Here is a 15275-nt window from a genome sequence, read left to right as displayed (position 1 = left end):
CTGCAGTGGCCTCTATGTTCATTCTGGCTTTCCGTAACAGAGTTGGTTCAATTGGAGTGTGGCTTGGAGTGCTAATGTCACAACGTAGGAGTGCAGTCATGTGCCGAATTTAAGTTTCACAGACTATTTTTTAGGTTTTAAGAAAGAAACCACACTTAAGTGACAGAACAGAAACAAATAATAGGTGTTTCTCTACATTCTCTGTGGCTTTTGCACAGAAAACTGTGCACGAATTTTGTGAGTGCAAAATTTTGCTCATTTTCATTTGTTATACGATAAGTGAATTTGGGCGCGTTTACAAAACAATACGCAAAGCTGGCCAGGATGGCTTCCTACAACCCTGCATCTCTGAGATTGTTGTGCAGTGCATTGCCATTTTTAAACCATAGCATTGTCACTGTAGCACACATGCTACAAAACACGAGGAAGCTGCTGAAAATTGAATTTTCACCTGCTACACACACAGCCTGCTTCAAAAAGCTCTTGGCTATTCCTACCACTGCCTTGTGGCTTCTTTTACTAGGTCTAGGGAAAATCTGTCATTGCAAACACATTGTAACCAGGACCAGCTTGAAAGAGAACTTTTCTTTACAAGAATGAAGAAGGAGCACTTCTGTTCCGTAGCACTTGTAGAGCTTAACTCTTTCCTTACCGCACCTAATCAAATCGGTCAGTTTGAACGGTGGCATGAAATGGGCCGTTTCTGAACAAGTTGCAACATCAGTATGTTGCAAATGAACTGTACTTCAGTTTCAAATTCAATTTTTTCAGCAGCCATATAAGGGGAGTATTTTTAAACTTCCCGCAAAACCTGTTAACACGAAGCAATCACGGTGAGCATGGAGTCCAATGTGGCGTCCTTGTGTCGCACCAGCCCTGCTCAGCAACAACAGTGTTCTCACAACTCTGCAGCATCGGCACTTGACCTTGTAGATGCAACTTTGAATGGGCGTACCCTTGTTGTTAGCATTTTTTGTGTTAGTTTTCAATTGAAATTGTAGCAGATTTTGTTTCGTGGCAGTCTGCATGACAGTTTACATGACTCATTAAAATCATCAGTTTAAAAAATCGGGTTTTTAAAAAATCTGTATCTATGAAATCGGTACTTTTTCTTTTTTTTTAATGCCTGATTGAGTCTAAAGGAGGCATTGCAATGATTTATGCTTTAGCACCTGCTGCAGTGACTTAATGTCTATGGTGTTCAGCTGCTTAGCACAAGGTCATGGAATTGAGTTCCGGCTGCATTTGGAAAAAAGGCCAAATTGAAAAGCACTTGTGTGCTGTGTGATGTCAGTGCACATTAAAGAACCCTGGACGGTCAAAGTTAATCTGGAGCCTCCCCCTACAGTGTCTTTTTCTCTTCCTTCCCCTTTCACTCCCTTTCTTCATACCTTTCTTCGAATCACAGTGCAGGTGTCCACCATGATTGGAACGGTTATTTTTCCTTTGCTTTCCTCATGACCATCATCCCAGCTGCAAAGCTTTAGCAGAGAAAAATTATTTTTCAGGACGACAGTGGATCTGAGGTGTGCCTGGAGTACCCACAGTTGTGGCCAGCAGCAATAAGCAGGTACGCTCTTCATATGTGCACAGTCAGGCCCATGTGAGTGTGCTGGGCGACATAGCTGCTGGCTCTCCTGAAGTTTGCTTGCACACGTAGCAGTGATAGTAATAATAATATTCATTTGCGCATTCTGCCTGCAAGGCATTTTGCCATGGCTAATGCAAAGGCCCTTTGAACTGTTCTATAAAAAAAGATGCAGCATAGAAAGGAGGAATGATGTTTCTGTTCTGCTTATTGCCAGTAGCCTGTGGCCTTGTCACTTTGTTTGCCATGCAAGATGTGACCAGATTGCTTTGTAACCACCATAAGCACGTGCTTCAATTTCTACGATGTTCGAGATCTTTATGGATTTTTTTAACTGCAGTATCTCAAAAGTTCATTGCCACCTTTAAATTGAGAACAGCCCGCTTTCTGTTCTTTGCCTACGGGTAAGCTCGGTTTCTTTTGAGGGCGCAAGTTCGCTCAAAAAAGAGCTCATTTGAGTGCCACACCTGCCCACCCTTCTTTTGTCCACAACATCATTCGTGCCTGCCATCACAGACGTGACGATATGTACAATGCTACCCCTGTAGGATCATTCATAGCACATGAAAAACTTGTGCAGCCTCACTCAAGCAAGCACTGCCAGGAAGGCTATGCAAAAGCCCTACATGGTTTAAGAGCCTGTAGGCAGCCAAGCTAATTGTTTCATATTGCATTCCGTGTGCCCAAGTGGATAAAAGCAACTGAAAACTGTGTTTGCTCTCAAAATCAGAGCACATGAGCATTGATGAACAGCAGCACTATTTGAAGAAGTTGTGTCCTGCAGACTGTACCAGTTAGTGAATACTTCTTTCTTTTTGCATGTAGTGATAATTCTGAAAGAAGGAAAAGAAGATATTGCAGAAGCCATAATAGCTCGCAAAATGGCACAGCTGCCTCTGTTAAAATATGTATGTTGAAACATTATAATTAGATTTGTTCTGTTTTGCTGATATGCCTATCCCACCTTTATTTTCTTATTTTCTTTGGCATTCGTGCAACACATTCACATGGTAGCATTTTTCTCACCGGTATTCTGTTGTATGTGCTACCAACATTTGCACTTCATTCTACATGTATGAAAACTTGTGTTACTAGATTTCAAAAATGCTGTGAATGTTAGTTTACCTTCCGCCTCACCAATGCCAATGCCAGGGCATGTGAACTTTGGTAGGCAGACAGTTTGCCTCTTCAGCTTTCAGCTTGGGCCAAAGGGCATGATCTCTCTGACCATCATGGGGCTTTCTGTGTTTATATGTTTCTGTGGAGAAAGGACCATGTGAAATAATTTGTTGTCATATTTGCTGGTGGTCCAAACACTTATGGTGCATGCTTTCTCCTTGGTGCACGCAGCCCATCAAACTATTGCAGGGCAACAGCGATGGATGTGTTCCATGCCACACTGCAGCACTGCCTTGCCACCAACAACTCCCATGCTGGATGGGTCAAGGTTCTGGCAGACTTTTGCTATGGTATGTTTAGTGCCCAGTTCGTATTAAGGACGAGCGTGGCTCTTTGCCATGGTAGAAGCACAGTGAACCAAGTAATTAAGGCATGAGATGAACTCTATATTATCATTAACGCGTGTCATAGCCTTAGAATGGAATGGAAGAAAGAAAAACAGAATGAATGAGAAAAGAAAAGGGACTGATGAGGAAGAAAGAAGGAATTAATGACTATCATGAGGCACCCTTTTTGTTGGTATTAGTGGCTACACTTGTTTTAGCTACATTTTACCTTTTGGAGGTATCATCACTAAGTAGTTGCAAATTGTGTGACAAGAAGTTTTGTATGGACAGGGGAAAAGTCAGAATTGGAACATATTGTTACGTGGCAGCCAGCTGAAGGAAGAGATGTGAGAATCGATGGCAGTGAGATGATTTTTAATTGCGGCTGGCCTAGCACGAGTGCTCCGTCCCGTGCCACTGCCAGCTTCGTCATCTTCATGACACTACCCGGGCTGCCGAGCGATCGTCCCAATCGTGAATAGAAAAAGACACTGACGAAGAGATGCGCTCAGTGGTGATGGGTTCAGAGGACAGTACAACAGAAATGGCATGGTGTTGAAGTGCTGGCCGCCACGATGAAAGAGATGGGTGAATGAATCCTGGTCCACGAAGCTTCCGGGCCGCAAGTCGCCAGGAGCCGATGGCCGAAGCTCTCGGACGCACCGAACGGCAGGGGCAGGGGGGCTGTGTCCTCGTGTGGGCAGCGTCTCGGGTCGGTCGGGTCGGTCGGGTCGGCAGGTCGTCATGTCTTGTGATCAAGGCGAGGGACGGGGCTGAGGTGAGCGGCGAGGTCAGTTTGGGCTTGGCAGGCTGGGGCACGGCCAGGCGGCGCGGATCAGGAACTCACGGCCGACGAGTTAATTATTAAAAATTAGTTAATAATTTTACTACTTAAGACGATTCACCGCTTTTCTGGTGTCTGCCAACACTGGCCAGAAAGCCATAGTTTAACGCCAGAAAGGACAATTTTTGAAAGTGTTCGCTGAAACACCCCGGACGTACGGACATATTTAAATTCTGTAATAGTTGTCCTCATAGAGCTGGTTATGCAGCCCAGCGTCTTGAAACATTAATGAAGCAAACACGCCGAGCGGTGCGCTTGCTAACGTGAAGGCTCATGCAACATTAGCTATCCACAGGTGTTCTTCATGTCGCAGACGCATGTTGTGGCATGAACCTCGTCCGAGGAGCACTTAAAGGGACGCTTGGAGTTCGATCTGTTGTAAATCAAGGCACGTCCAAAACGAAACCATGTGGGCACGCAAAGTGCATAGCCATGAAACACCAAAATATACCGAAACTCAGCTGGCTGGCAGTTTTTTCTTTAGCTTCCACCATTCAGGTTGTTTTCTTTTCAGTCCTCCTCGTGATAAAAGTGCACTAGCGGATTCAAAACAAAACTTATATACTTCAACATCGTTGAAACGCGTAACCTTCGTATATGTTTGTCAGCCTGAGATCCGCGGCATTATTCAGCTATTTCGTCATCGCGCCTGTACTTGTGAGACTGGCCTGTGGCGGCGATACCTGTATTTCAGTTCTTGCTCTTTTCTACCTTACAAGAGCTTTGTAAGAGTGATCTTTTTGTGGTTAGGAGCTGGTATTCTATAGATACAAGGCAACTTCCATTTCTCCTCAATGTACTTTTAGATAGAGAGAACAATCTGCTTGTCGGTAACGGAGGGCTAGCCACATTTGGAGTGGGCTATGAGTAGGCACACTACAGGCCAAAATGCGTGTCGAGCTGGGTATGGGTGCTCTATCCCCAATGCTGCTGCGATTCAGTGTTCAGGGCAGAATCACTCGCAGCACAGATGTTCACTTGAGCAGTTTGCTTACTTACAAGCAGATTGAGGTGACACATTACAGGAGTGTTTACTAAGCCAGAGCTAGAAGGCATCGAATGAAAGCACATATCCGCTGGTGCACCTCGTGGATATCATATCACTGTCGCATACGTGCCACTAAATGCCAGAGCAAACAGTGGCGGTCCTCGTCACACCACCGTGTCACATCTCTCTCTTTTATAGCAAAAGCTTTACTTCACAACCAGAACTGCTAAAGCCTGACCTTGAATTGACCTTGTGAGCCTAAATAAAGTAAATGAATAAATAAAATAAATATTGCTGCGACCAGGTTTCAAACCTGTGGCGGCGCGAACAGATCAGCTTCGCTGGCCTGTGCACTAGAACGCTATGTTATCTCCGCAGCTGATCACGGCTCATGTTAAACTACAACACACTCTCGCACTGTACTTTGCACGTCGTTGTCTTCATTGACTAATACTACTATCGAACTAATATTGTCACCAGACGTGTCGACGACCCAGCAAAGCAAAACCACGAACCAACCAGGCTAAGCGGATGCTTTCGCACATCTACTCAATTTAACTACGTTAAAACCCTGCCACTTTTCTGTGCACATGGAGCGCATTCTTTGGAGTGAATTTTCGCAAGTGAAAGTGCATCTGCTACTAATGCAATACTTTCAGCTCATGCAAATCTGCATGAGAAATTGTCAAGTACCATTTTTGACAGGTCAGAGTTGTTGACATATCTTTTGCATGGGCTATCGGTACATGCTTACTGTTTCTTCAAAGGCTGTACTTTGTTATTCACATGAATATTTTCTTAGTGATGCAGTGTGCCTGCACAGTAACACACTGTAGTTTGTATGACACTTTGCAGATCATTTCTTACTGCGTTGGTGTGAACTTTAGATTCACTCTGAATCGAAAATCTTCTGAAGCTGTTCGAAGCATCATTTCAGGTACTGAAAGAAGATCCTGTACAGATAAAATTTGTCAAAGTTTTTGCGTCAAATGTGTACATAGAGTCATTAGAGGGCAAAAGTAAAAGCAGAAAGAAAAGTTACAAATTGTGTCAGTGGCCATGGAGGCCAGGAAGACAAGCTTACTCACTCTCAGCTCACTCGCTCTCACTCACTCACCTTTTCCTGAAGGCTTGTAGGATGTTGAGTAAGAGTGCAGCCGCTATGCTCACATAGCTCCTGGTTACCGTCATGGTACAGGCGATGTCTCAGTTTCGCCCTCTCTCTCTCTTCCTCTGCAACAGCTCAGGGCCACCATTCAGCTGCGCTCAAGCACTATCTGGCTGCTTTACTCATGAGCACCGACTACTTCACTCAGCCACCCCCAAGGTCCCTTGCTGATGACCTCATGTATAAGAAGATGTCCCACTGTTGCAGCAAGTTGCAGTGCCACACGCAGGTTGGCATACACTTGTTTGACTGTTTTTCCTTTTGCTTCTTTGTTGGCACTGCACAGCATTATTGGCTGGTTCTACCTAAAGTGTCTTCCACAACAGCAAAAACGCTTTATCTGGTCAAACTCAGTCATGTGAAATTTATCAGTGTTATTTTTCTTTTTCTTGTTTTGCACTCGAAACAAAATGATGCGCTATGTTTTTGCAGTTGTAGGTGTAGCATTGTTTGATAATTATGAAACTTTGAAGAAAATTGAAGGTATTGTTTAATACATGCTAAAAAGTGAGCAAGTTCTGAAGTTTCAAACTGTAGGCAAAATCAGGAAGTGTCTTTAGAAAGAAGTGGCTACTTTGAAATCATTGTCCTTTTGCAGACAGTGTGAAAATGAAAAGCACTAAGAATCCTGAAGTAAAGTATATTCAGCCTTAAGTTTTTTTTGCGCGATTTAGAGATGCTTGTTTCTGTTTTTGTTCTTTTCTTTATCTTTTGGTCTTTAATGGCGAGCGTAAAAATGTGAGATGGAGAAAATGTTCATGGACAGGAATTGGTTTCAGTTTCGCGATAAATAACTTAGTTGTATGCCACAAGTGGGGAATGACACAGTGCACATGGAGTTTTCAGAAACAAACATAAGGTAGCAAAGAGAGAAGTGGGATTGCTGTCAAAACGGTGCCCAGGTGTTTTTTTCTGATGTGCAATAGGTCAGTTTCTGCAACTAGAGAGCTTGCATGTCATTGCAAGAGGTTGTCAGAGTGGCAGCAGTCATGAAGTGCCACTCTCTACCTCTTGTGACATACCATGCTTTTAGCATTCATTATGGGTGTGCGAATATTCGAAATTTCTAACAGTTTGCGAATAGTCTTTACTGTTTGATTCGATTCACACTGAATTTCACTATTTTAATCTCCTAAACATTCAGAAATTACAAATATCTTGTTTGTTAAAACTTGCGGCGAAACATCACGACGTTTCCAAACGACAGTATCTTGCTGTTGGCTCATGAGTTAACTTAGCACTCTTGTTGTGTTCCTTCCTTGTTGGACACCTGGAACCTCATGTCGATTATCCACTAGCCTGAACCCTAGCCCTTCTGAGTTAACTTGCTCTTTCCGCACAGAATCGACTGCCAGGACTCTCCAAAAGCACATGCATGGCAATGCTAGGCCTTGCATAAAATCAGTGCACTGACGATCGTCTAGAGCCGCCGCTGCACATCGCGGGTCGGAAAATGAAGTACAGCCCCACGCGGCACATCATTGCATTGTGCCACAATGCAGTCAATGACTGGCTATGAACAAGACTGGCGGCGATCCTCTCATTTTAGATCATTATGATTGGAGACGCTGATGGTCTTGTTCTTGTCGTGGAACTGTGATGATTGTAAAAATGTTTTTTCTAACGCAGCATTACATGTCAAAGGCGTTAGTCACACTAATTATACTCTTGTCGTAGACCATTTGGAATCGGCGTTAGGCAAAATACTGTGCTGACGACATCCATTCTCTGTGGTCTTGTTTTAATCTAGCTGTTATGTACTCAGTTGAGAATTTTGTTCCACCTAGGAAAGTTCAAACTAGGTGCCATAATCCTTGGGTTAGTCGCGATATTATTCACTTAAAACTTAAACTTAAATGGCTCAGGAAACAGAAAATCTGGCACTGTAGAGTTTGTAGAGATTAAAAAGAGCTTGATGGGTAAATTAAAGGATGCGAGATCTCACTACTTTAATGTTGCTCTTCCCGAGTTTATTAATGATGATCCTGGGGATTTCTGCGGCAAAGCAAAGAAGTAGTTAAAGCACTCATTTCAGAGTGAGTTTTCGTCCCTTAGCACCTATTCTATAGAAATTGTAAATATTGACCAGAGTAATGTCCCCCAGGTTACAAGTCAAGGTGTTTTATCCATGCTTCGTAGTTTCAGCGACAGAAAAAGATGAGGGGCTGGATAGCATTTCCAACATTTTCTTGAAACAGCTCGTGGGGCAGATAGGCATATTTTTAGCAAAAATATTTCAAGTGTCCTTATGTAGCAGCCAAGTCTCGAATGACTGGAGAATTGTATGAATTATCTCAATACACGAAAAAGGAGACAAGTTGTTGCTATACTATAGACCACTACTATAGACCAGTTACTATTACTTCACCGAGCTTAATTTATTAGAACACATAGTAGCAAGTATAGTAGGTCCTGTTTAGCAGGCAATTGCTTACCACTGTGCCAGCATGGGTTTAGAAAGGGTATGTCATGTCAACCACCTCCAGCTAAATACAACTAGTAGTCATGATTTCCTTGCAGGCCTTGATGGGTCCAGGTAGGTAGGTGTTATTTTTTGGGGGCTTCTGTGGAGTATTCAGCAAAGTACCCCATGACAAATTGTGATATAAATTAGTATGTATTGAACTTCTGTACTATCTTATTAGGTGTATAGCTTATTTATATGACAGAAAACAATTTGTCAAGATTTGTTACAATGTTTCCGATGTAGTCACTGCGAGTGCCGGTGTTCCGCAGGGACCGCTGCTCTTTTAGTGCTGGTGCACTAAAACCCCCCTTCTCAGATTTCGTTGATGTTTGTTTGTCCGAAATCTCTGTCTGGCAGGTGGCAACCTGCCCGCCGGGTTGTGGGCAACCTGTGATCAGGCTTTATGGCGAATTATGCAAAACACTCTATGGCCGCTAGTCGGTTTCTAAACCGTGGTGGCGCAAAAAGATGAGCTTCGCTGGCCACTGCATTAGACAACTATTAAAAAAACCCAGTCTCAGATTTCGCTGTTGCGTGTCTATCTGAAGCCTCTCCCAGCGACCTTGAGGAAGTAGAGAATTATCAATATCGCATATATGGGTATTAACCAATTAACGCTATCGCACCATACCCTAAAGGTGAAGCTGAAGTCCAATTTCGCCAATGTTTGTCTGAAGCCTGCTTGACCGTGAAAACCGGAACCGAAGTGAAATGAAAACCAAAGTGCTAGCGAGCCTAATTCGCATTTTGCCTAACCACGCTAAATCATCTACCATTTTTAAAATTTTTATGAACAACTTAACTGAAGGAATCCCGGAATCCATATCGCTAAAGCTCTTCGCTAATGACCGTATTGTCTTCAAAAACATTAGTTGTGTCAGAGATCATGAACAAGTGCAAAGTGCAGTAATAAAATAGAAAAATGGTGCAAAATATGAAGCATGCAATTAAACATTGATAAAACGGCGCATAGTAATGGGAGTTATTCAGTGAACAAATTTCAGAATACAAGCAAATAATATACTGCCCTCAACTCGATTTTCGTGGTGCTTCCCATTCCCATTTCACTTTCCCAATGACGACATTGTGTGGGACCAATGAAAACAGCCTATCTGAGCACACCGCGGAAGTTTGCACACAATGGTTGCCTGTTCGTTGTAACTCATTCTTGCTAAGGCTAGCAGTGTCATTTCCATGGTTACAACAACCATGTGGACAGCTGGCCCAGCGATGCTTTATCGTCACGTCGGCAGTGCAGAAGGGAACATTGATCAATGCCCTTCCCTGACTTATACGAACTCGAGCGCGAGATACTGCGACGGAGTGATGACCTGCACGAGATACTTAGCGTAGCGTGTACCACTACCGCCACCGCGCCCTGCCACTGCGCGTTGTTGACGGGAACGTGGTCCATCTGGCGCCGCCACCCGGTGATCATCCACAAGCTGACGATGTGCACTGGTAAATGTGAAACGAATGTCTGTTTTCTGTGCGTCCTTCCTTGGGACCAAAACAAACACTTGTAGAATGCAATGGCTCGATCAGATCGATTCTGCCAAGCCATTCTCAGATATGTACAGAGTAGCCGTAAGTGCTGTGTGCTAGGTCATCGATGTGTACAGAGAAGTGCAAAGTCCTTCGATGCAGAACAATAGCCAGAGCCTCTGATGGCGTTTTTTTTTTGTTTTGCTTGCTTTGCAGTGCTTTTACAAAAGGCAAACATGTTGGGTTTTTTATCGAATATAAAACACAAAAACATGACTAAACGTATCCACTTATTAACACAATTTGCACTATATTTATTGTTTGTCCAATCATCAAGTTTTCATCCAATGATGTCATATCCACTGCCAAGAACCGCCACTGTGTGGTGACACCATCAGCACCATGAATTTGTTTTTGCAAGCTGGTTAAAATATTAAAAACCGGAATGTATGTGCCACGACCGATGCTAGTAGCATCACTGTGCAACCAGCAGACCAAACAATGCACTGAAAATGTGTTTCAAGGCTCCTTTAAGGATTACATGGAAAAATAAATGTAACTCATTGCAGTATAAGTTTGAGAGCTCTCACATGAAAGTAGAGAAGTATAAATACCTGAGTGCCACTCTCACCAGTGACCCTTTGTGGGGAGCACGCATCACACAGATCTGCTCTTAAGCATTTAAAAAGCTATGTTTTAAAAGAAGAAAATTATACCACACCCCTGTGAAGATTAAACATTTAGCTTATCGTTAGACATGCTTGAACATTCAATTTCGAATATTCGGACAAATAGTCATTCAATATTCGATTCGATCCTAATGTTTTGTATTCAAAGTTCGTCTCGACCGAATAACGTGTCTGGAACTTTTGCTTCATACGGTTTCGGGTCAACGAACCTCCTCGGGGATGGCACCGTGGCACGCACGTGACCAAAGCCCCAACTCCGCGCCACGTGCCTGTGCTTCTGCACATATGCCAGAGCCGGTCTACATATGCTCGTGGCAACAGATCTGCACCTGCCGGGTGTCTGCAGCCGCGCTACCCATGGTGCAAACATGCAATAATCTGCACGGTGGCATACATCAGTAGAGAGTTTTAGCATAATGTGACGTACGCTCTGTAGGTTACTGGAAGTTTCCTCTCGCAGCTGTTTGTACGGGAAGGCAACTACCAGCACGAGCAAGCTGGATAAACAGCGCGCAGTCGACTTTTCCTTACCGAGACCAATTTACAAACTAATTACCAACTTTTTTTGACACCACTGACTCACCGTTCGCAGCCGCATGCGGCGGCACTGCCACGCCGATTTTCCCAAGTCTGTCCTGCGCGCTCCTGCGTGCATGCTGGTGTGCTTGCTCAGCAGAAAGAGCAAAATATGCCAGCAAAAATTTTTTTCAAAAATCTGGGTAAAAAGTTAGGGGTGCGCAAATTATGCACGTGCGCAAATTAGGAGAGTAAATACAGTATATCCCGCCATTATCACCAACATTTTATGCAGTATATTTTGCAAAAACTAACACACTGATATAGTTTTTTTCTGCGCACTGTTGAGGACTGGAGTTTGCTCCAAAAATAAATTTTTTATGCCAATAAATTTTAAGATGCTCTGGAAGTACACTTGTAACACTGACATGAATTATTGTATAGCTTTGTGTATTTAAGGTGTAAATTATTTTTGTGCTTGTTTGAAATGTATTTTCTCTCTTCCCACTCCTGCTTGAGCCTAAATAAGGCCTGCGGTATAGTGAAATGAAATGAATGTAACAGCACACAGCGAGAAAGAGGAGACAGGGGAGAAAAAAGAGACACAACACAGCGCTGAACTATCAATAGGCATTTATTTGGCATGCTAGGTTAAGTAGACGCTGGCAAGCCAAAAATTGAAAACAAAACCGAAATGAACATGGTAAACCCTTTACACCGACACCCCCACAAGACAACAATGACTATAGCAAGTACAATGCAAGAAATTATATTCTTTCTGGCATACAAATGGATGCGGCATTTACAGAGCCCTCACCAAGCCTCCTGATCTCTGTGCTTGAATGCGCCATTCACAGAAGCGGCCCAGCTTGTGGAGGATAGCAAAAGGAGTAGAGTTGTGACGTGCCTGCGGTGCAGCAGTTATTTCATGGTGACCACATTCATGTTCCCAGTTTTCGTCATTTACAACCTAAAGACTGCATATCTTAGGCCGCAGACAACAGGAAAACAGAATACGACCTGCGTGTACGGCCCGCATGTAAGGCCCATGTACAGTGTATGGCCCGCGTAACTGCACCGTGTACAGCGCAGCCCGCACACTGGGGCATTTAATGGCATGGTTTCGGTGTTGGTCCTTCGGTTCACAACAGCATTTGTGCCCGTGATGGGGCTTGAGGTCCGGCGGAATCAGAACACGTGGACTAAGCGGGCTACATGTCGTGAACACTGTGTTTGGGGTGGCTTTGCACAACCGCCGCCTTCAGCCGACGTGAGGAAGTTTGGAAAGGATGGCCCCACTCACGTTGCAGCTCAGGTTGCTGCTTTTGTGTCTGTTTCGCAAGCCACCTTGTTACATCTTGCTGCGATATGTTTTATGGATTTTAACGTCCCAAAGCGACTCTGGCTATGAGGGACGCCATAGTGGAGGGCTCCGGATAGTTTTGACCACCTGAGGTTCTTTAATGTGCACGGACAACGCAGAGTACACGGGCCTCTAGCGTTTCGCCTCCATCTAAATGCAACTGCCGCACTCGGGATTGAACCCGTGTCTTTCGGGTCAGCAGCCGAGCACCATAACCACTGAGCCACCGCGGTGGCCCTGCTGCGATAATATACCGCTGACATCACTCCTCAAGTAAGGGGGTATTTGGCGACCTTGCAATGCTTCAGCTCAGTTATCCAAAGAATTGCAAGCAAGGTATTAATCTACAAAATAAGTTTCATTACTGTTACTACTACATAATTTTACCTTTTATGCCTGGTAGGCCTTACAAGTATTGTAAATTATGCTGATTGGCAGAAACAAAATTTGTTTGCAATCTGTTTCTTTTCATAGCTGTGTTTTGTGGAAAAGCATCAGCTAGCAGTACTGATATTCGAAAATATTTGATTCACTTCGCAACGAAAAATTTAATATGCCTTATATACTCATGTATAAGCCACACTTTTTTTCATCAAATTTTCTTAGATGCGGGTTATACACAAATCGGGCCTATAGTTACACATTAACACACTGTGGTGCCACTGCTACTGCTGTGTCAGATAATTAAAAAGCTGGCGACAAATGCGAAGATTTTATTTCACCATTCATCGCCGCTTTCGCGCTAATCGCTGTCAGACGAGTTCAGCTCATCGGCGCTCTTACCGCTGTTGGACGAACTCGCCTCATTGGAGTGCTCCCAAAGCTGGTCATCCTCTGTGCCGTCAGTGGCATTTGACAGCCCCGTGACTCTAAAACTCCGAGATAGTGTCTGCTGACAACGAACGCCACGCGTATAGAATCCAAATGCACACTTGCTGGATGGGCGCTCGCTTCAGCCGCCGTGTCGTAGTTGTTCCATGGTTGCCCACGGCCATCTACTCGGTGTAGCGCCGCCGCAATTCTGCCTTGAATGGCCGGTTAACACAAACAACGAGCGGCTGCAGCACGCTTGTCAGGCCACCAGGAATTACGGCCAGGTCTGTTCGGCAGTCTGCCAGCCGTGTCTTTACTCGGGTCTGTTAGGTGCCCTCTAAAGCTGGCGAGCACAAGAAGGGCTTTGCGGCGTAGTAGATCTCCTGGTCGGTTCTGCCACACTGTTTTGAGCCATTCTATGACTAATTCGTTGGACATCCAACCTTTTTCATGCTGCTGGGCTACGATACCATGGGGGAACCTCTTTCTTGGCAGAGTCTTTCTCTTAAAGACAACGTAGGGTGGAAGCTTTCTTCCATCAGCGGTGATGCAAAGCATCACTGTGCACCTTTTCTGTTCAGTGCCAGGAGTGCGCACGGAGATACTTTTTGCCCCTTTGGCTTCCACCGTGCAATTTTCAGGGGCATCGAACCAGACAGGGGTCTGATCAGCATTGCCTATCTGTGCGAGGTCGTACTCATGCTCCCTGCGAAGTGCGTTGATAAAGTGATGAAACTTCATTATTTGGTCCTTATATTCGGCTGGCAGTTTCTGGCACAACGTCGTTCAACGGCAGATGGAGAGTTGGTGCCGTTTCATAAAACGTTGAAGCCACCCTCGACTGGGTTTGAAGTCCGCAGGTCGAATGTTCCTGTGCTGAGCAATAGAGATTGTTTTCATGCGGATCATTTCCCTAGACACCACGAAGCCGTTGCTCATAGTAGTGCGAATGTACTCGACAAGGTCGTCTTCAAGTTTTGGGAACTTGCACTGTTTCCCACGGAAAGGCTTCCGGGTTCAGGTAGTCTTGATGAGGTCTTGCATTTGCATACACCAGCAGAGAACACACTTCTCGTCGACGTCAAACTTGCGCCCGGCCTCCCGTTTACTGTGTTCCTTAGCGTATTTTGCCACTTGAAGTTTGAAGCCTGGAGTATAGGACCCACAGCGCTTGTGCATTGCTTTCTGTTCGCGTTCATAAGCACGCAGCCTGCCACACAACAGTGCACGCAACTTAACAGATTCCGCAAGCAGTCCACACACTTCCGAACGAAGCACCGGATAACAAAGACCAATTGGCGCTGGGCAAGGTGCCGTGAAAACAGGTGACAGAAAGCCACGGAAACGTCTCGTTGCACAACGATGATAATGGATGTTGTGTGGGAAAAACTAACTGGTGCCATTTTGTAGCACTTTGTGGGAGTAGGCGCGGTTTTTTTTTTGCAAATTTTTGCTGACAAAAGTGAGGGGTGCAGGCTATACACGAGGGCGGCTTATACACGTGTATATACTTATTCACACACCTCTAGTATTCATGTATTTTGCTTTATTCCAGTTTTAGTAGTAAAACTACACCTTTTATTAGAAAACTGAGGTTTATCCATATGCTCAAAACTACTACTCTGTCTTACATTTAAGTTCTCGTGAAGAGAACAAAAAATGGTCATTGCATCGGTCATTGCATCATTAAGACTGTCGCCATTTGAATACACCCAGGTGGAAAGGCCCTGATGGAAAGCAATTGCCACTCTGGCGAGGCACTGCAAAGGATTCTGTGGTGCACTGAAATGGTAGTGCTGTTGAAAACTGTCATTCTAGGCATGCTGTTTAATAATGTGATCTCGCACAC

At 44.4% G+C, this 15275-nt stretch overlaps 1 protein-coding gene across 1 annotated transcript in view; it reads left to right on the top strand.

Annotated features, from left to right (window-relative positions):
- Positions 1 to 15275, top strand: part of LOC144114527 (integrator complex subunit 8-like) — a 96883-nt gene that overhangs the window by 80677 nt on the left and 931 nt on the right. Inside the window, exons 21-23 of the mRNA XM_077648332.1 lie at positions 1509 to 1570; positions 2939 to 3057; positions 6168 to 6322. Coding sequence (XP_077504458.1) covers positions 1509 to 1570; positions 2939 to 3057; positions 6168 to 6322 — 336 coding nt within the window. The remainder of the gene's footprint in view (positions 1 to 1508; positions 1571 to 2938; positions 3058 to 6167; positions 6323 to 15275) is intronic.

This window comes from Amblyomma americanum, chromosome 1 (genome assembly GCF_052857255.1).
Source record: "Amblyomma americanum isolate KBUSLIRL-KWMA chromosome 1, ASM5285725v1, whole genome shotgun sequence".
Taxonomy (NCBI): domain Eukaryota; kingdom Metazoa; phylum Arthropoda; class Arachnida; order Ixodida; family Ixodidae; genus Amblyomma; species Amblyomma americanum.
This window is presented reverse-complemented; position numbering and strand designations above follow the sequence as displayed.